This window comes from Mugil cephalus, chromosome 4, assembly GCF_022458985.1.
Source record: "Mugil cephalus isolate CIBA_MC_2020 chromosome 4, CIBA_Mcephalus_1.1, whole genome shotgun sequence".
Lineage (NCBI taxonomy): Eukaryota > Metazoa > Chordata > Actinopteri > Mugiliformes > Mugilidae > Mugil > Mugil cephalus.
The window spans coordinates 26,779,336-26,800,506 of NC_061773.1; the positions used below are offsets into that span (position 1 = coordinate 26,779,336).

Sequence of the window (21,171 nt, forward strand, 5' to 3'; positions counted from 1 at the left end):
GTTTTCAAAGATCCAAGGGTGATTAGTTCCTTTAACTGACGGTTGTTTGGGGTTTTTATTATTAGTGTGACCAGACGTCCCAATATTCATGGGGACAGTCCCTGTTCAGGATGACCTGTCCCCCAACTAAAGCTGTCCCCGAAAGTGTCCCCAATTTTAGCTTTTTGTGAATGAGAAAAAAATGTTGCACGCAGACTTCAATCATTACGGTAGCTGCTCTCACTTAGAGACGTTTAAAGATGTTTAAATATGAATAAATATGTTAAAATAAATGTTAAAATTCTTCATTCCATTTTGATGACATTTGTCTTTTTATTTTTTTATTTTATCTCCTCCTCAGCAGTCACTGCTAACGTGGGGTCATGCAAACCTGTTTCACTACTAGTGTGGGATTATTCTACAATATTCACTCATCATCACAGTAAAATAATCCATCCTTAGTCAATCCACTGCATTAATTCATCTCTCAACCAGTAGAAAATGTTATGAGCACATGATTATGCATGAAAAAACTAAAGAAATAAATACCGTGACATACGTTTTTGGAGCAGACCCTGTGCAGACGAACACTCACACACACATTAGTCTTCTCCATGTTGATGTTTAGAGATTGTTGAGCACACATCACTCTGTTAGCTGTTGTACCTCTTCCTCCCCGTACAGAGACTCGTGCCCTTTAATAAAAGTGTGCATGCACATTTTTTTCTTGTGGCTCTTTTAAATTATGTATTTTCAATAATGTTTCGCAAAAATGTTGGAAATTACCCACATCTTTTTTTTCTGATGCTGCCGTCCTGTCTTTACCAGACCTATAATGGGATGCTGCATATTGAACATACGTTTCTGTGTCAGCAGACAGCTTCACTTATGCTCCATTTTCCAAATGGAAGATGAGGACGCTATCAGGTGACAACCAGCAAGAAAAAAAATAAATAAATAAATAAAAAGCAGAGGCCAGAAGCAGAAAAACAGAAAAACACACAAACAGACGTCTGTGCGAAAAAATACTTCAGGTTGAAACCTAAAGGGACATTTTTCTTTGCTGTTGCTGAGAGAAAGAAGAGTCACATGAAAAGTCACAGCTGTTTATTTGGTAACACTTCAGCGATGGATCCCTTCTTGTGGGTAAGATAAACAAAAACATCAGATACGAGCAAAAAACCAACAGATCTGTCCTCATCAGACACATGATCAGATAAAGGTGCAGATAGAAACTGAAGAATCACATGCACACAATCAATATCTTCTTTATACGCGAGACTACATGCACTTTAATGCTGATGGTCAGTCTGTTGCATTATTTGAGACATCCTTCACATAAGTCTGTCTTTTATTGGAGAGGTTGCATGTAACAGTGGACAGTTTTCTGCATCGTTCTGAGACGTGTTTACCTGGAGAAGCACAGTACGATGCTACGAAGAGAAAAGAGTCACGTGGTGTTTTATTTTAAAACTGGAAGCTACATTTGCATGATGATATTTGTCAAATATCAGCTCTCTAACACTGCATGTAGCCACAGTAGAGCTTTAAACTGAATCCTTACTCTATGTGGTAGTGAGAATATGTCACTTTATTACCAGGTGTTTTAAGGGGTTTTATGTCATATTGCATGTTCATAAAAAACAAAAAACACATCTTACATAACACGTTTTAAATAATAAATAAAAAATAAATCTGAATACTTGTTTTCTAACCATTTTCTTTCTTTTTTTTCATTCTTCTTGTTACATACATGCTTCAGAAGTTTGAACCTGCACAACAACAGACGGATGAGACGGCGTCCATAAATAGAGAGTTTTTACACTTTACACATCCTGTCAATCAGGAGAAAGCATCTTTGAGGGAGGGGTCCTTAAAGAGACAGGAGACAAGCAGAGGCTCAACTAAAAGGGGGCTGTGAGGTACACCGATCAGCCACAACATTATGACCACTGGCAGGAACCATCTCGTGACAATACAATGTGCTGCTGGGAAACTTTTGGACCTGATCTTCATTCATGTAGACGTTACACTTACATGTTGTTTTGGAGGCACAGGGGAGACCTAGATAATATTAAAAGCTGGTCATAGTGTTATGCATCATCAATATAAATAGGGATTTTAATTTTTTTTTTTTTTTTTTAAACTGTGACTCATGCGAGGCTATTCTAGTGGAGTACTGAGACAAATATACAACAGAAATTGAACATAAAATGATGCCAAAGCTTAGATTAGTTTTACTTTTTGCTGGCGTTGCAGTCACAATCACATGTGGTAAAGTAAAGGGGATCACCATGGTGATCAGGATCAGCCCTTACAACACTGTGAGTTCTTACCAGAACGTGTCTTTAGGCAAACATTTCGTAGGCAGGGGAGAAGTTTCAGCCACGGGCCTCCTGAGCTTGTCATACATCAGTATCAGTTTAAGTGTGTCTTGTGTTTTGTCATACAAAGATCATTTGTTCAGCAGGGATTTTTTTTTTTCAGCTGGGATGTTTGTCTTCACACTTATCAATAGGTGTTCCTTCATGAGGAAACCGCACCGTGTTCGATGCGCCTGAGGTTTAAATGAAATAAAAGAATTAAAGAAGGAGACTTCTATCTGCAGTCTGACAGGCTCTTGAGGCTGATGTAGAGGGAGCTGACCACCGTGGTCTCCTCCTGCATGGACTCCTTCAGGTCGGGCTGACCCGTGCACACCAGGGCCACCAGTCTCCTGGGAAGCTTCCCGCTGAACAGCAGGTAGATGCAGGGGTTGGCGCAGCTGTTCAGGCTGGACAGCAGCATCAAGATGGTGAAGGTCGCAGCTGGAGGAGGAAATGAGAGTTACGATTACTGGTGATTGCCTCTGATCGGGGCGTGGTTATATTTACATGTCATTAATTAAACACTTTTTAGCATATTCAAGGATTTCTTTTTCTTTTTATTATGCATTCACACGGAGAGGGCACTCGTTATGAGGAGACTTTAAATTAATGGCCGAGTTATTATATTAATTAAAATCACTTAATTAATTCTGAATCCCGAAAAATGCATAAATTACAATTAAATTATGATTTTCACCCAGAAAATATGAGTTACTTTAAAACATCCTTTTATTATTTCCTTGTTTCTCGTCAGAGGGATGTAATTTATAGCCAGTTATGTTCTAATGTAACACAACTAAGCTGATAACATTTGGTTTTATGTTTCTTTTCTCTTCCCTTACTCTGAGTGGGAGCTTCCACGTCCCACACGGACCAGAGCTGCACGGTGAAGAACGGCGTCCAGCAGACGACGTAGGCGAGCACGATGACCACGGTCATCTTCACCGTCTTCACCCTCGCCTTGGACACCCCGGCCACGCTGCTGGCCCGGGACGAGGACGCTTTACTCGCCTCGTCCGCCGCCGCTTCTCTGACGTGCTGCGTCCTCATGTAGAAGTTGGTGTGCAGCGTGCGGCAAATGCGCACCTGGCACACGACCACGGTGAGAATCGGCAGCACGAAAATCACCAGAGTCGTCCAGGTCACGTAGGCTCTCGATCCCCACGGCGCGATGAACTGCGCCCAGCAGTCGTACACACCGGGAGCGACCTCGACCCGGGAGAAGATGAAGACCTGCGGGAGGCTGCCGATGAGGGAGACGCACCAGGCGGCGCACACCGGACCGTTCCAGCGCGCCCTGCGCCTCTGGAAAGTTACCATGGGGTTGCAGATGGCTTGGTATCGGTCCACAGTCATCACTACGATCATGTAGGTGGACGCGAACATCCCGACCACCTGCAGGTACTTGACCAGGCGGCACAGTATATCCGGACCGATAAACCGGTCGGTGATGTCCCACATCAGCTGTGGGCAAACTTGGAAAAACGTGACCACCAGGTCCGCGAGGCACAGGTGGAGGACGAAGACGCGCATCCTGGAGAGCTGCTTCCTCCGCCTGCACAGGACCAGCAGGAGCCCGAAGTTCAGGATCCCCGCGGTGAGGAAGATGATGGACAGGAGCGCGATCTCCACCTGAGCCAAGCGCTCGTCTCGAGGATCGTCTCCAGAGAGGGAACTCTCCAAAGAGACGTTACTGGTGTTTACGCTGAACCCATCCATGGTGAGGGGCTGGCCACCGTTTTATCACCACTCCACTACACTCCAGTCCAGTCCAGGCGCACGGAAGGCATTTGATAAATATTATAAAAGAAATAATAATAAAAATGTAGGAAATAAATCCGCCCAGAATGAGTCATAAATGTGGTATGTGACAGTTGACCTGTTAATTCCTCCAAGATACAAACTGGAGTGTGAGTGAATGAGAGCTGTGGCTTTATATTCTCATCTCTGCAGGAAGGAGGAGCAACTTCACACCAGAACAGAAGGTATTTATTTCTCACAGCAGCAAAGAAACCAGTGTCTAGAACATCCAACTATTTTTAATGTGCACTGAATTGACTGAAAGAAAACATGGTGAAATCATCCATTAAATATTTTCTTTATTTATATACATCGTAGCTGTGATGTGAAGAGAAGAGACATTTTGTAAAGAGTCCTTTCAGATTTACTTGATAACAAAAATGAATGAAATTGGCCCCCTGGGTAATTGAGGCTGTGATTGCTTTCATCAGTGGGTATTCATGCCTCACCTTTTATCAAACTAAGTGCATCTGCAAAATCAAGACTCCAGGCTCTTATAGTCCAACACACAAAACACCTTCTCCTTTGTCCGCTCCTCGGTCACGTCTTCACGTAACTAAGGAGTTCATCTTTGTCCATCTGGTAGTGACTTTTCTTCCAGACGTCACGGAGCTTCTGTAAAGTGGCGCCGATCTCCTTCCCCGACGTGATGCCCATCCTCCTCAGGTCGTGGCCGCTGACGGGGAAGCGAGGGATGGACCACCTGCAGAGCTCCGACAGCAGCTTCTCCTCCCCTTGATACTTAAGCAGCTCGCACACTTTGCTCTGGGTGTCCAGCTCTCGACTCTGCAACAACGGAGCAAGAGCAATAAGAATAAACAAGCCTACGAGTCATAGCATTTTGAATCTAACGTTTGACTCATCACAGCCTCCACCAATCAGGAAAATAATATAATACAGGCCTCGGTTGAGGAACATAGACTGTAAATAAAGATGGAGGATGAAACAGCTCCTCTAATGTGAAGCCAAAGCAACTAGAGCTCCCCCTGGTGGCTAGATGCTGCAGCATGTGTTTTAAGCTCCACCCCTTCTATGTTAGTGGGCGGGACTTAAACACTAAAATCCATGTAAAAATAATTTACATGGATTGTTTCTCTAATTTTAAGTTAATTTTAGTTTAAGATGCTATCAAAACGGGATGTGACATTATGACCACTACGAGTTGCCATGACAACCGCTCTGTGAAAGTTTCCCGTAAGACACTAGAGCCACATGATAACTGTCCCATGAGCTGAGAGTCCAATAAAAGTGATTTCCTAATTTATTTATTTTTCAAAATCCTCTATTCTACCTCAGATTCTTGACACTGTCCAGGTAAAGGTCTGGCTCCTCCTCCTCCTCCTCCTTCATCAGGGCCACTGGTGCCGTACGATCAGATACACAATGACCGAGGACTAGTGGATAGTTGTGACCAGGGAGGAGATGACTGATGAGGATGGAACTGAAATAAGAGTTGATCTAAAACCACTCGTACTGCGCTGAATGCAGACGAGGTCAGGAAGAGCACAGGAGCATGTGGTTCTCAAACAAGGTGCAAGAGGGAAGCAACAGCCTCTTCAGAGCTCTGCACTTAAAGCATTGATGTGGATGTTACTTAGACACGAACCGCCCACATAGACCTGTGATTCCCAACCACCGAAATTATCCACTTTCACTTAATTGGTCAGAAAATTACAAGGTTTATTTACTGCAAATAATGAATCTTCGTTCATCTTCGTGAAAAGCAGAACAATCAAATCCTCTTCCACTAGATGGAAGAAGGTGGAGAATTAACCTGTGTATCCACCTTTTGCCGTTCAACAACAGAATAAGTCACGATGCTTCATTCGAGTGAGACAGAGGTGGATAAACACTGGACCGATCTGAACTGGGTCCTGGAGGAAGTTCTGAGCCAGATGAAGATCCCAGTACGAGTCAGAAGAAAGTAAAAAAGCTGAGCTCAAGATAATAGAATGAAAGTTCTTTTTCCTTTGGATCAACTGAGCCGAAAAGCTGTGCTCTCACACTAGGTCAGTGGTTCCGTGCCCCTAAAGTCTGGATTCTGTGTTTAGTACAGTATGATTTGAAGAGGTGGACACTGACATGGAGCCACTGCTCGGTCCTTAAGGTTTTATCAGATACCGGAGCCAAACTGTACTTTAGAAACGGGGCTGGTGTTTAAAGAATGAAAAACTTAAACTATGCACCAAAAACGGTGCATTTTTATAATTTTTTTTAGTCATTTTGTGACAGAATATTAATTTAAATAACTAAGAAATAAATCAGCCAATATAAACTAAATAATAAAAACAGTAGTGCACGGTCTGGCAGGCTATCAAAGACACTACATTTCTTGGCTTTCTTGGCTCTTGGCTATATATATATATATATATATATATATATATATATAAACCAACAGTGGGCAGCGCCTTCAGAAACCGCCCGTGAAGGTCCTTCGATCCTTCCTGGTCCTTTGAGGCTGAACAACCAAAGCCTGCTTCCACTAGAGCACATCATTTCTATTGAGTTTGACTTCCTGTTTCTTAATCTCTCAGGTGCACCGTCCGTTCGGACTACGTGCCGCTGCAACCCTGCACATTTCCCCACAGTGGGATAAATGCAGAATTTGCTCATCTTCTCAAACAGAGTCAATGTTCCCACGTATGAGTGAGCGTATCAGAGCTCTCCAGTGACTTCATTAATACAGAGATTCCAGGAACTACTTGAAAGTCAGTGCACTGTTTGGAGGAGGAAGGAAGGAAGGAAGGAAGGAAGGAAGGAAGGAAGGAAGGAAGGAAGGAAGGAAGGAAGGAAGGAAGGAATGGGGATGACGTGATGAGGCTGGAGCAGGTAACTCTTCCTCTCGTTGGGGTTCATAGAGTCTCCAAAGTATCTTCTGTATTCCTGAGTTCACCTCTCAGCTCCAACTTGTCATTTGTAGTTTTTGGGCAACTGGAACCAGTCCTATTTAGTTTCCCACAATGCCTCAGGAGCCTTACCAGTGATGTGGTGCAGTCAGCGGTGATGGATGCAGGAGGACCGCTGCTCCAACAATAGGAAGGAAATGAGCTAAACGGTTCCCGTATTTACCAGAGGCCCATTTTCCAACTAATCAGCCAATCATCCATCATTCACGTTCTAATTCAGAGCATGTCCCATGAGACGGATTCATCAAATATGTTGTCAGCTTCAGAATAGACCAGGTTTTTGTAAGCTATCACTTGATCGTGACACAATATGCGCTTTCCTTCAACACAAACTGACCGCTGGTTATTTCTGACGGACTGAGAGGGAGGAGGCAGACTTACGTCAATGATGAAGTCGGTGAAGGGTCTGAGGCCGTCGCCGTCTTCACTCCTGCAGAGCTCCCTCCTGTGTTTGACCAGGAACAGAGCCAGGTTCTTCTCCTCTCGGGACACCTTCAGTCGGACGTCCATCTTTTCCACCTCCTCGGGGCGGTGGAAGAGTCCGGCCAGGACGGTCATGGGTTTGGGAGAGTGGTCTTTAACGTTCTGCCACACTCGCTTCATCTCGCCAACATCGCCATCCGGTGGTAAACCTGAGGAGATGGAGGAGGAGGGAGTCACTCAAACTACATCAGATTTTACCAAATGTCTTCCTCTCTGTGTTTACTGAATCACATGACTAATGACTAGAACATAACAACAGAATTCACAGCGCCACAGAAATCAACAGGCGTCGAGTTTACTTTATATCTTTACTCAGAAACAGCTGCAAATTCATGAGGTTCTTGAAAATTACTGGAGATACCATAACATCTGTACTTAGCAAACAGTGTTTCAGAGCTGGACTCATTCTCTCAGATCATTTTCAGGATAGATTTGGTCCAAAATGATGCGTTCCAACAGGTGGGACTTTTTTAACCAGAACGCCAACAATCATTTTAGTTCAGTTCTTTCAGCATCAGTGCAGAAAATAAGTTAATCCCACAAATATCAAATAAACTAAATAAACATTCTAACAGCACATTATCTGCAAGGTGTTTTAAAGCAGGAAGGAATACAACACTGGTCACTCATCGTAGAGGCTACTACGCAACATGTTAACAGTCATACAGATGTATGCATGTGTTGTCACAGCTAGCAAAACTGTAAATTTAATTAAAAAACTATACGCTACAGAAACGTTATTTCTTAGTAAAGCTCTTAACGTTAGCGTCCTTTATTTAGCTATAACTGAAATGACCTAAAACATATGGATCATTGTTGAGTCTATTTGTCCTTAATTTGATCTGATTACATATTTCCAGGTCTCTCTGTATTTACTGATACATTGATGTCTTTGCCTGCCCTCTATACTGTTTTCTATGACTGTGAAGGGATTTTACAATGTGAAAATAACCCAGAGTCATCTTCATCTTCATCTTGGTTTGTGTTTGAGAATCGGTCTGTGCAAACAAACTGTTTGGATTTAGGCTCAAACATTTATTTGGGACTTAGGGAGGAAACAATAAAAGATGTTATCGAGCTGCACACAGTCTTTCTGGAGGAATAAAGGGTCCATGGATCTATTCCGCTGTGCAGAACTGGGATCAGTGAGCGTAATCACACTAGTAGTGTCAGCACAACGAAAGCTTCAGTGACATTTTTAATTTAACGGTTAATTGAAGTTTCCGTTGTTTGTTCCATCACATCTGTCTCTTCTCTTCGTCACATTATGAAAACATCTGCATCCATTCCTCACCTATGTACTGAGCCAGGTCCAGGTCATAAACCAGCTCCAACAGATGAGCCGCATGGTCACCGAGCACCATCTTCTTCAGTTCCACCCAAATCCTCTCCCCTGAGATCCCCGCCAGCCCGCAGCCGTTCTCCCTGATGGCGACCAGCGTCTCCGCCTCGTGGTCATCAGGCTCCAAAGCCACTCGGCCGTAAAACCTGGGAGGAGATGTCACGGTTCAGGTAAAACAGATGGATAGATGGACACTATTGTCTGTCATGAGTGAGAGGCTCATAAACACATTTAAAAGACATCGTTATAAAACAGACTAAACATGTAATGAAAGCTGGGGATGTGCTGTGATTCAGGACAAAACTTTTGTGTTTTATTCAAATTTACCACCATAGTTATGTCACTGGTAGTTTCCTCCTCGCACCTGTACATGTCAGGACATTTTACACTTTCTGATTTTGCAAATTCCAGTTGATAATAAAAATTATATAAAACATGATCTGATGAAACTATTAATCCTGTTAATAAAATTCTGAAACACCTTTAATGGATGAACACATTAATACTTGATTTTAATGATTTAATCCGTCTAAATGGGAGAACAGGTCAGAGACGTCTCAACTTTGCACCCTAACATCTGTCCTAACTTTGAATTATAGAACATTCTTCATGATTCTTATGAAACGAGAGGCAGAAAAAAAGGAAAGAATCAAACAAAAGGCTTGGAAAAAGTAAAAACTCACCCCTAAATCACACTGGTGCACTGCATTCGTTTTATCACAGGGTTGAATAATGGTAGGTAATTTGCTTTTTTTTTATTTTTTACTTTTCAAATTTCACACATGGATGATTCACACAGGATTTAGATCACAGGTGACCTCTGTTATTATTAGAAATGACCAGAGGTCCCAGTTAAAACTAGTGCTGTGCGAATAGGGCTCAAGTCACGACTCTTTAGTTTAAAGTGAACGTCCAATGAGGAAAACTCACCTGAAGTATCTCAGTATTCTCAGGTAGTCCTCTTTGATCCGTTGTTCAGCACTTCCAACGAACCGCACTTTACGCTTCTGCAGGTCTTCATATCCTTCAAAATAGTCGTATAATGTTCCATCAAGTCCTGTGTGGGGAAAGAACTTTGATGTGAGTTTGAATCCCCAGAGATGAATATATCACGGTTCTCGTTCAGACTCGAGTCGAGCACCAGTTTCACCTAAAAACATGGAGTTGATGGTGAGGTCTCTCCGCTCGGCGTCCTTCTGCCAGTCTGTGGTGAATTCCACCTCCGCATGACGTCCGTCCGTCTGCACGTCCAGACGCAACGTGGTCACTTCAAAGTTCTCGTTGTTCAACTATGAAAGAAAATCACAAGCATGAGACTGTAAATAAAATCAATCAAATGGTCGGATGAAGCCGTTTAGTTGTAGCTTGCTGCCTTTACCCGCTACATAGAACTTATTTACGTATTAAAGGAACAAACCAATCAATCAATCAGTTGTGGAGCTTCCTTTTATCTGTCATGGGTCAACCATTAAAGTTTTTAAATCAATACTGAAGGTTAAACTTTCTGACTGATGAAGCAGCTTGTTGTTCCAACAACTCACATCTTCACAAGGATCTTTCTTTAATGATGATCAGTGTTATTTACTTCACCTGTCAGTGGTCATAATTGTGGCTCATCAGTGCATATTTCTTTAGACTCTGTCCTGTCTGCAAAAATAATTTACAGCCAACTTTGGCTCTTATGTGTTGCTGGTCTTTTGGCATTTAGGATTTATTTTCATTTATTCATGTTAATAAATATAAAAAGATATCTTCCAGTGAGTTTTGATGTATTTGGTTGGAAATGAACATAAATGCATCCTGTTGCTTCCATCTGCAGAGAAATCATCTGTCCAATCAACTATCCAGTTACTTCTTAGGTCTCCAAATTCAAAGAGTAATTCGAGAGTAATTTTCTCACAAAAATAGAATAAACTACATTTACGCCAAGAACCCACATATCTTTGTTTAGTAAAGTTTAATGCAGCTTTTTCAAATGAAAAGCTGAAGGTTACAGTTCTACCCACTGTAACCAGCGCAGCCTCTTACTCTCGCCGTGATGGTCCCATGTTTCTCCCCCTTATTGTTGATAATCCTGATCCCAGCAGCTTGGAACATGTTCTTCATCTCCTCTGGAGTAGCTGTGGTGGCAAAGTCCACGTCTTCAGGCCGCTTCCCTGACAGCAGGTCGCGGACGGCACCTCCCGCTATCCTCAGCTCATGATTGTGCTTCTCAAACACCTCTGAAAAAGGCCAAAGAGGTTGAAAGCTGGAAAAAAAAGCTGAAATGATCTTAACCACAGCTTTAACATCTCTAAATTGTAACTGTCATATTTCTGCATCCTGATGCCATCAAGGAGTGTCATTGCTATGAGGTTAGGGGGGTGGTCTGATCTAGGTGGGTGCTACATGTCTAAGTAACATCCACATGAATGAATGCCAGGTCCAAAGGTTTCCCAGCAGAACACTGCTAACTTCTCCTGTTAGTGGTCATAATGTTGTGGTTGATGGGCGTAGAGGAACCAGGTGACTGATTTGGATTTCTTTTGGAAGCTCTCCCTCATTAAACCACTGACTTTCAGTACTAAGAGGAGACGACAGCTGTAAATCCGGAGCTGCATCTCACCTGCCAGCCCATTCAGTCCATCACTGAACACAGACTGGAACTCGCTGGTTTTCAGCCGCATCGTGAAGAGACTCCTCCAGTGTGAACCAGTTCTACCAATCACCCGTCGACTCGACAGTATTCTGCTCCACATCTGCACGAAGAATTAAAGAAGAAGAAAAAATAAACATGTGCTTCTGTTTATTTGTCCTTTGAGGAGCTAACTAGCTTGCTAGCTTTACGCCATGCTTCTGAAGCTTTAGCTGCGCACGTCAAATTGTTTATATTTAAATATAACACGAGCAGCACGTGCATTTTGACATAAACGAGACAAATATAACACACAGAACTGACCTGAACATTAAAATAATAGATTTTAGGAGCGTACGACGCACTTATTTCTCCATGCCTCCCCGACTCCCCACGAAGTCAGGCAAATCAGGAAGTGGACTTCCGGTCACATGGGTTCGCCGACCAATAGCGTGAGCCCTCGTGTGGCTTTCGAGGGGGCGGGTTATTATTTAATCTAACGAATTATCGCGAGTGTCTGTGAAGGTTCTAGTCATTCATTTAAACGCCGTTTGGAAGTATCGCGAGATGTAAATTCAGGCACTTTCCAGCCGGTTCTGTGTTTGTTGTGTGTTTGTTGTGGGGGCAGCTGTCAGATTATCGGACGGTGCGGACCAGGGAACTCATGGCTACAGTGGAGCTGGCACCCCTGAGACCGTGGGACGACTTCTACCCCGGCTCGGAACGATTCGCAAAACCAGACGTGCGAGATTTGGCCAAATGGAACAACAGGGTCGTGAGCAACCTGCTCTATTATCAGACTAACTATCTGGCCTTGGCCGTCACTGTGTTCCTCATCGTGGGGTGAGTGTTATTCATTGGATACCAACAGTGTCAACACGGCAACAGGTTATTTTTAATATTATTAGACACTTTGAAGTGCTACTTTGTCTGTTCTGGGGTTGTGGTTCGCTGCTGTTGCTCTTCCAGACCCGGATCTATCCTGCTTTAAAAGGATCTATTAGAGGCAGCATGATGTCTGCAGAGAGGAGCTAGAATCAGTCCTCTGAGAATAAATGGAGAGATCTGCGCCTGTTACTGGTGCATGCACTTTCTGTTGTTGTTCTCAGTGATGAGAACTAGATAGAAAATAATCTTCAACAAAAAAAGGAGAAGGAGGCTGTTAATTGCACCATGTGTCTATTTGTGTTTGTTCAGGGCGGTTATTGCAGAGGGGATGAAAGTTTTCCAGTTTATGACTGGTACATGTGGAAATATAATTTAAAACCTCTCACAGGGAGAAGTATAAAGTCAGTATGATGTAGTAGTAATAATAATAAGAATCTTTATTTGTACTGCACCATTCAAATAAACGTTACAAGCTGCTTAAAAAAATCAATCATAAAAACATGTTAATGAAATAAAATACAGAATAGCAATAAAATACAACACAATACAGTTAAGAACTTAATTAGAACAAAACTCACAAGAAGCGATTTAAAAGACACACAGGGGCCTTTTACTGTCTGTATAATATTTATTTTTATTTCATTTCATTTAATCTTGTGAATGAAGCTATTATGACCAACTAATTTTCCTCGTGCTTCATTAAAGTCTGTCTGAGTCTAATTAAGAGATTTAAAAGAAGTTGTGAGATTGATTTATTGTTGAAACAGATAAAAAGGTAGTTGACAATAACATGCAAAACAGTGTCTGTGTCTTTAAAAGATAAAATGGGCTTAATTTAAAAACAAGTTTGGACTATCTTAGGTCAGAATGAACCCAGACACGGAGGTTTTACTATAACACCACTGATGTGCTCATGATGGCTGCTTGTAAAGGACAGATGGAACCGGTGGGAGATAATAGGAATCTGTTATAAGCACATGCTCAGACCACTGTGAGGTGAACTAGAATGGTCCATGATCAGATCAGAGATTAAATCTCTCCCGGCTTCAACCAAAGCCCAGCCTATAAATAGTGATGCCCCGTCATGGTCATTTCTGCCTGGCTGTGTGATGACATATTGTTGGTGAGGTGGTGGAGGCCTCCTAAGCCGGTTTCTCTCTGATCAGCTGTTGCACCACAGATAGCACGCTGGCGATAAGACGTCAGCTCACTCATCCGCTCCCTGTTCTCCTGATTAGGGAGAAAAATCCATTGTTCAAAATGTTGTGTCACGGTTTGAACTTTGACACATTTAGTTTCCAAAAAACCACGTGATGTTATTTTAACACCACTGTGGAAACAGTTTAAAATATCCACTGATGTGATGAGACATAACATTATGACCACCTTCCTAATATTGTGTAGGTTTCCCTTTGTGGCGACTCATCAGAGAATGGACTTTGAATTGTCACAAGACGGTTTGAATGTTATCTGCTTCTCCTGCCTGCGGTCGTAATGTTATGGCTGGTTGCTGTACAGCCCTGATGTGTGCCACAGTGTATCTTGATGCAATGCTGCATTCAAAGTCACTTAAATCAACCTTCTTGTGCTCAGTTTGAATTCAGTAGATTATCCTGATCACGTCTTTTACCTAAATGCAGGGAGTTGCTGACATGTGACTGGATGATCAGATTAGAATCAGAATTAGAATTAGAATTAGAATTAGAAAAACCTTTATTTGTGGTGGTACGGTAAATAGTAAATGGTAAAAATGGCAAAAGTTTGCAACAGCATACATAGGGGCAGAACAATAACAAGAATAAAGAGTGGACTGTGTAAAAGATAAATAATAAGATAAAAAAAACTGAATAGAATAAACTATATACAAAAAGAATTGCATTGCAAAATTGATAATAATTGTCAGAAAATAAATATTGCTCAGGGTTCTACCCAGTACAGAGTGAGTAGTAAATGGTGAGAGTGTTGAACCTTGAGGAGTAATAATATTGCACATATTACGAGTTTTAATTGTGGATCCTCGCAGCACCAGGAACGTCTGTATCGTTCCTTCACACAGCAGCAGCGTCGGATAATGACTCTGATTTTAATTGGACATAACGTGTTTACATGCACTTAAGTTCTCCTGTTATAGTCAGATTAAGGCAATAATTCGTTTTTTTTTTCACGTGCATGTAAACGCACTGAGTGATACATTTACCTTAATAATCGCGTTAATTGTGTGGCCAGTGTGTGTAGTTTAAATATTTATCAAAGTTTGCAGTTGATTGTGACGAGATGAAGCCCAACTAATAGATTTTAAGGCCAGATGCATTGGCCAATATTAGCAAATAATAATGATTTCAGCAAATATTACAGCTGATGAGTAACACAAACACAAATGAGGGAAATATCTGATATATATCACAATTTTTTCTTCCGATACAATATCGATTTTAAATGTCTTGAAGTTTTGGGCCGTGAACAACTGCAATAAATTTTGATTAATATTGTTTTTTGACTCAATTAATTATCACTTATCTGATCTACATATATACAACTTGGATTTTAAGTTGCGTTTAAATTAATTTCTCAGTGAACTATGTTGAATATTGCAATATATCACAATCCTGTCATGAAGTCCTTGCCGATACCCACCCCTGCTAGACACCAGCCTTTAGACCAGGCTAGTCTAAAGTATAAAACAGACACATTTTAACAATTAAGAATCCGTTTCACCTCCGTCCAGCTTTGGTTTCTGAAAGTTTTTCTTCAGCTTAATGATGTCAGTTCTTCCAGATGTACAGGAGTCTCACATACTGAGTAACTTGTGAGACGAGCCCTGGGTCACATTACCTGAAGTCATGGGACTAGACTTAATGACATTACAGTAGTTATTATGCAAAGCATCGAAGTGGCACAGATCTTTTCTGTATGGATGAACAGAGGAGTCCGTGTCTGACTAAATAACCATGGAAGCAACAAAAAAACAAACAACAACAATTACAGCAAACAGCCGATGACTCACGTTTAGTTCTGAGTGTGTCTGAACTAAACGTGAGCCTCTTCTTTTGAGGCTCTTCATCTAATACTGACCTTTAATACCTGTTAATCTGCTGGTTAACTGGATGGTACATGCATGAAGTATTGTAAATATGAGTTAGCACTGCACGCTAAACTTCACCCGCAGTCCCCAAACAACAAACTTATAAAAAGAGGGTCAACACAGAGCAATACAAAAGACTAATATAAAACAGATTACGATACAAAAGACTAATATAAAACTGTGTACATGTTCAAGCCGCATAAAAGCCTACGAGTTCATGTACACACACACACACACACACACACACACACCCTGAAACAACACCACACACACAAAGAGCCAAGAACAGAACCAGCTCAAGAGTCATCACCTTGTGTAGGATCAAATGTTTAAGTTGTTCTTCAAAATCACCCAAAGTTGGACGTTCTTTCATCTTGACGGGTGGTTTGTTCCAGTTTAATCTTCCCTGAACTGACAGAACATCCTGAGCAAAGCTTCCCCTCACAAACCCGTCTGGTACCAGCCCTGGTCCCGAAGCCCCCGTCTGGGTTTCTCTTTAGGAATTCTGAATCAGAGGTGGCACAAATAGTCCACGGAGGACTTTGTAGACAACACAAGCCTGTTCAAAAAGCTTAAAATGACCAAAACTGAAAAACTTTAACTTTTTCAGGATGGTGCAGTGATAGTGTGAGTATGTTTTGTATCAAATAACTTTAATGCACAAAGCTGAAGCTTCTGATTCTTAAATGAACTGAACGTGTCAGTGCGACTGTTTGTCCACTGCTTGTTTTTTTTTTTTTTTTTTGATGCAAAAACATTGCAATTGTATTTGTGTAACTTTTATTTTATTTGTGAAAATTCAAAAGGTAAAGAAGATGTTTTTGATCTGGCCCTGGTCTAATGAGGTCCAGACGTATCAAACAAAAAAACGGTGAAATCTTCCCTTTAACATTTACACAAATAAAATAAAAGTTTCACAAGTACAATAGTGGGAGTCATATAAAGTTAATGTGTTCCCTAAAATGTCTAAAATGTTTTCACATTAAAAAGTGTCACAATAAAACAACAATCAGTGGACACACAGTCACACTGCACGTTCAGTTCATTTCCTCTTAAGTGGCGAATTGGAGGCTAATTTCAATCGTCTTTGGCTTCTACACGAAGAAATCACAATTAATCACAATTAAATATCACTCTTTTTTCCCACCCCTTCTTTATTGATGCATAATGAAAAGTGAGAGGCCACAAAACAGCATCAAATGAAATTTACAACATCAAAATCGGTAGAAATGAAAACAAAAGGAGACGTTATACCCCAGAAATTAAGCATTTTATTGTTCAGTGCAGTCGTTTGTTCAAAAAGTGTCAGAAAACAGTTAAAAATGAACATCAGTTCGGCTACTTTGATCCGTTTTCTTCATCTCAGAGGTTCCTCCAGCCTGGGATTGATGTTGTTGTTGTTGTACATACAGCTTCTAGCCACTTGGAGGCGCCAGTGACTACACATCATGAACATGTCCTGTGCTCCATCTGCCCCCCCCCCCCTCCGGCTTCAAACCTCTCTCCCTTCGTGTTGCTGCCCCGCAGGTTCATGAACCCTCTGGGGATGTTCACAGCCATGGCCGTGGTGTCCGTGGTCTTCCTGGGTTCCCTGTGGGCTGGGGAGAACCGGGCCGCCATCAACAGCTTCAAGAGGCAGAACCCCACGGCGTTCGTGATCGCCGTCATGGTGGCCAGCTACTTGTTGATCTCCATGCTGGGGAGCGTCATGGTTTTCATGACAGCGATCACGTTACCTCTGGCTTGTAAGTTGATCGAACCCAGCAGTGACACATTTCTTTAATATGTCACTGATACGGCTGAGGAGGACCTGGAAGGACGTCAAACAGAGACTCATCTAAATAAACTCCTCAGCTAATACATTATCCCTCACGCCGTGATGCTTCTAGTTTTGAAATCAAATCTGAATTCAAATCAATGAAACGTGTTTTTTTTTTACTGACAGATACTGTTACGGTGCGACTTAGTTTATGGGTTTGTTTTTGCCAAACGTTCAAATCATTAACAGCCACTTTCACATCTGCCTTTCAGTGATATTTGCACACGCGTCCTTTCGCCTCCGCAACATGAAGAACAAACTGGAGAACAAGATAGAAGGGGCCGGGCTGAAGAAGTCACCCATGGGCATCCTGCTGGAGGCTCTGGGTCAGCAGGAGGAGAACTTCCAGAAGATCCAGAGCTTCCTGGAAGGGAAACTGAAGGAGTGATGCATGCAACAACAAATATGTGAATCTCTCAGTGTAAAACTCAAAAACTCTGGTTGGTTGGGAAGGAAAGGGCTTCATCGTTTCCTCAGGGTATCTGTCACTCCAGCCAGAACTTGTCAGGGCACTTTTCCTCTGGTGCGATGAGGTTCATCTCGTCTCATTTTTCTGCTATGCAACTTGCAAGTGTTCCTGTACAGCTGCGAACTAAATATGAAATCTGTGTTTAATCAGTTCTGCCGGTTTGCACTCGACCGACATTGTGAAAGCAGCGTCTGTGCTGCCCTGTAACAAAGAATAAAATGTGCACACTCGACACACTTTACTGCCAAGAAACTCCAAAGGCTCGACTGTTTCGAGTCTTTGACTAATCCGCTCTCATAAAGTGTAACACTCAATAGAAAAGCCTCATGTTTGTCTAAATAATAATAATAATAAAAGAGCCAGGACAAAAGATGAAGCTTTGTCTCGAGTCGCTCTTCAAAGGTGACCATCCTCCTCCTCTACGTCCTGACTGTTTAATCCTGACAATGCCCCCCCACCCATCACCCCCACCCTTAGCTTCACTTATCCCAGAGGCTAATCAATGTCCGTGCAGTAGCTGCAGCGTGGACAGCTGAGAGCAGTGACAGAGTGCATTCATCTGCAGTTATTCACCTCCAAACCCGAGTTAGTCGCTGCATCAGCTGTGGCTCCTTCTTCTCCTTCTGTTTTTTTTTTTTTATTTTTTTTATTGGATTCCATTCGAGATCGACCGCAGATAACGAGAGCGTAATGCTGTTATTTGGTTCTAAGTGGCCGTGTGTTGGTGGTGGTGGGGGGTTTCAGACTAACTAAAATCCAGTCCTTGTTTCTCTGTGGAATGCGGCAAACAAGACGCCTCCGATGACCTTTACGCACTCAGGTGTAACACTATTCCAGTGGCACTCCGGTTTAACTTGCGCTGCGGCCGTGATTTATTTCCTCCCCTTCGGTGCCTCGTTCCTCGTCCAAATTGTGAAACTTTGGAGGCGCTGGTGGTAAGAAGCTCATGTAAGGTCATGTCTCAGTGGAGGCCCTTGTTATCGCTGCTGCAGCTGCTGGAAGGATCCCATCAACACGTGTGTGTGTCGTGTGTGTGTGTTGCTGCTGCTGCTCCCCCGACAGGTGTGTGTGTGTGTGTGTTGGCGTTTGGTGTTTTCCCCTCAGAGTGACTCAAGTGTCTATTTATCTCAAATTAATAATGAAAATAATACTTTAAAAACAACACTGAATCAAATCTAACGTCCACTGAGACGTGTGGAGGTTTTAAATCATTTAAAAGTCTGTTTATTTCCACAGTGACTTTTAAGAACAAGGTTCTCAATGAGGCACCAGAAGCAAATGGATGTAACACAAAAAACAAGCCAGCGCATTGTTTTTTTGTTAGTTTTTTTTTTTTTTTTTTTTTGTGCGAGCTGCTACGCAACAGCACTGTTCTCCTTGTGCGGGCGTTTGACTTTCAACATCTGCATCCTGTCCCGTTTCCATAACACAGGCGTAGGAACAGCAGCGTCCCGGTGTACAATGCCTAATTCTGTTCTGCACACACACTTTGAGAGTTCAGCTCCTTTCAGCTTGACCTCTGCATCTCCCCCCTCCCTCCCTCCCTCCCCCCCCTCCCGCCCTCCTTGACTTGCCCCAGAGGCTTTAGCGTTTGGCTGGCTAAGCTGGTTAGCGATAGCCTCATAACTCAGACGGCCTGTCATTCAGCAGATCAGGCCGCTCAGACCTACACCACAGCTGATCATGTGACACATTAATGGTGACCCGCCGTGACCTGTGCTCCCCCCCCTCACCCCGCCACCACCCCGCCCTCCTCTCTGCCTCCATACCGTCCCATGAGCAAGGCGTGAGAGCATGTGAGCGCTCAGCTAATCCCACTATTCGCCCTTCATAAGGTGTCGGTGCAGGTGCTGATCCTGGAGAAGCCGATTTACATGATTTACTGAACTTTACGTGGTTCAGTGGTTGGTGGAGTCGTTGGTGATACAAACATACAAATCATATTAGATTTCTAGGTATTTACAGAGGGAATTTTGGATCTGTCTTTATATCACTCCATACATCACTAAATACTGTCAACAGTCAAAAAAAAATAAGCTTTTACTTAAGTTTTACATTGTAAAATCATGTATATTTTTACTGGAAACCACTATGAACCAAAATCAAATCTACTCAAACCTTCAAAATATATTATACAATCATATAACATAGATAATATGAAAATATCAGATTAAATTCTCAATAAGTTCATTCAGTGTGAATGATGATCCATTACTGATCGTCTCCACCTTCTTCTCCTTTTACCAAAGACAGTTTTCTCCTCTCCTCTCCTTCATCTGTCTTTTCTTTGACTTTCCACTATCACGTTTGGTTACCAATATAAAAGACTCGACCATATTTGGACCTGACAGACTTCTGCAGGAGAAAAGAGCTTCACAACGTTTCCTCATATACAGGACAGAGACGAGGCTGCAGTAGAAAGACGACTCTTAGAGAAGTAAGGAGTAAATTAGAGGCTCAACACAGACACAGTGTAGTGAAATGAACAACTCGATGTACATTTTGACTGCTTTTTTAAAACTAATTTGATAGAAGACGTGTTAATGAAACAACATAACAGAAAAAAATAACTCAATATTGATCAATGGATGAAACAAAACTGTGTTTTTAAGGCCTTAAAAAGTCATAAATCCACCTAATTTCCAGTATGACCCCCCCGGCCCTGGCTTAGTATGTTTCTGCTCCTCGTTAGTGGAGGCCACCCCAGAGTCATCTGGAGTTGAATGACAATACATTTAGTTATTTTTAAACTAATTCTGTTTTACTTTAACAATGGAGAGTCTTCATTCATAAAGTGTATTATAATAATTAGCTTTTATGCTCGTGTTTTGGGCTCCTCCTCTTCTTCCTCCTCTTCATGGAAGAAGGAAACATGTCGCCTTCATCCTCCCAGGAGCTAAATGCTACGTTATGTTTATTATCTACTGACAGTCCGACGGCTGTTTTGTGCTGGGCAGGTTGTGTACTGGAGGTTTTCAGTCACAGGTGTCGAACATATCTTAGTTCAGGGCCCAGTAACTTAACAGCAATTTATAGTCTCTTTGCTTCAGTGCAAAGATCAGTTAGGTTCATTGAGTCTAACTTGGCCGTAGATGTGAGTGTCTCTGAGCCATGCGACAGAAAGACCTCGTCTCTCACCCACTGGGGCCAGATCAGACCCTCTGCTGGGCCGGTTTTGGACCACGAGCCCCTAATTTAATTTTTCTACGCTGACATAATCAAGAGTTTCTGCAGGTTTCAGCAAGTGAAATCTTTTTTTATTATTGCATGTTTCTTTCTTCATTTTTTTATTTATCTTTCTCTTTTGAATATATTATAAATAAAGCTCAATCAACCAATTCAATGTAAGATCTACACAAAGACTCACTTTGAAAATAACAGAGTGGGGGGTCACACTGCAGGTGAAGCGGTTAATGGAGGTAA

The 21,171-nt window shown here is 42.2% G+C and overlaps 3 protein-coding genes across 4 annotated transcripts; 1 reads left to right on the forward strand and 2 right to left on the reverse strand.

Moving 5' to 3' along the window:
- Positions 1-1,071: 1,071 nt before the first annotated feature.
- On the reverse strand, positions 1,072-4,185 carry avpr2b.1 (arginine vasopressin receptor 2b, tandem duplicate, 1). The gene is made up of 2 exons (XM_047583937.1): positions 3,188-4,185; positions 1,072-2,786 (listed from the first exon to the last, which is right to left on the reverse strand). Exons 1-2 carry the CDS (start codon positions 4,062-4,064, stop codon positions 2,578-2,580), a joined length of 1,086 nt encoding a protein of 361 aa, XP_047439893.1. The 5' UTR covers positions 4,065-4,185; the 3' UTR covers positions 1,072-2,577.
- A 242-nt stretch (positions 4,186-4,427) lies between these two features.
- On the reverse strand, positions 4,428-11,943 carry trnt1 (tRNA nucleotidyl transferase, CCA-adding, 1). 2 transcript variants are annotated; one of them, XM_047583935.1, is made up of 8 exons: positions 11,856-11,943; positions 11,482-11,614; positions 10,905-11,098; positions 10,027-10,165; positions 9,807-9,933; positions 8,829-9,022; positions 7,433-7,683; positions 4,428-4,931 (listed from the first exon to the last, which is right to left on the reverse strand). In XM_047583935.1, exons 2-8 carry the CDS (start codon positions 11,612-11,614, stop codon positions 4,686-4,688), a joined length of 1,284 nt encoding a protein of 427 aa, XP_047439891.1. In that variant the 5' UTR covers positions 11,856-11,943; the 3' UTR covers positions 4,428-4,685. The 2 variants fall into 2 exon arrangements, with proteins under 2 accessions (XP_047439891.1, XP_047439890.1); XM_047583934.1 differs by having other exon boundaries at positions 11,815-11,917.
- A 121-nt stretch (positions 11,944-12,064) lies between these two features.
- arl6ip5a (ADP-ribosylation factor-like 6 interacting protein 5a) lies at positions 12,065-18,124 on the forward strand. The gene is made up of 3 exons (XM_047584274.1): positions 12,065-12,333; positions 16,988-17,205; positions 17,492-18,124. The coding sequence occupies exons 1-3, from the start codon at positions 12,155-12,157 to the stop codon at positions 17,665-17,667; spliced, it is 573 nt and encodes a 190-aa protein (XP_047440230.1). The 5' UTR covers positions 12,065-12,154; the 3' UTR covers positions 17,668-18,124.
- Positions 18,125-21,171: the final 3,047 nt, after the last annotated feature.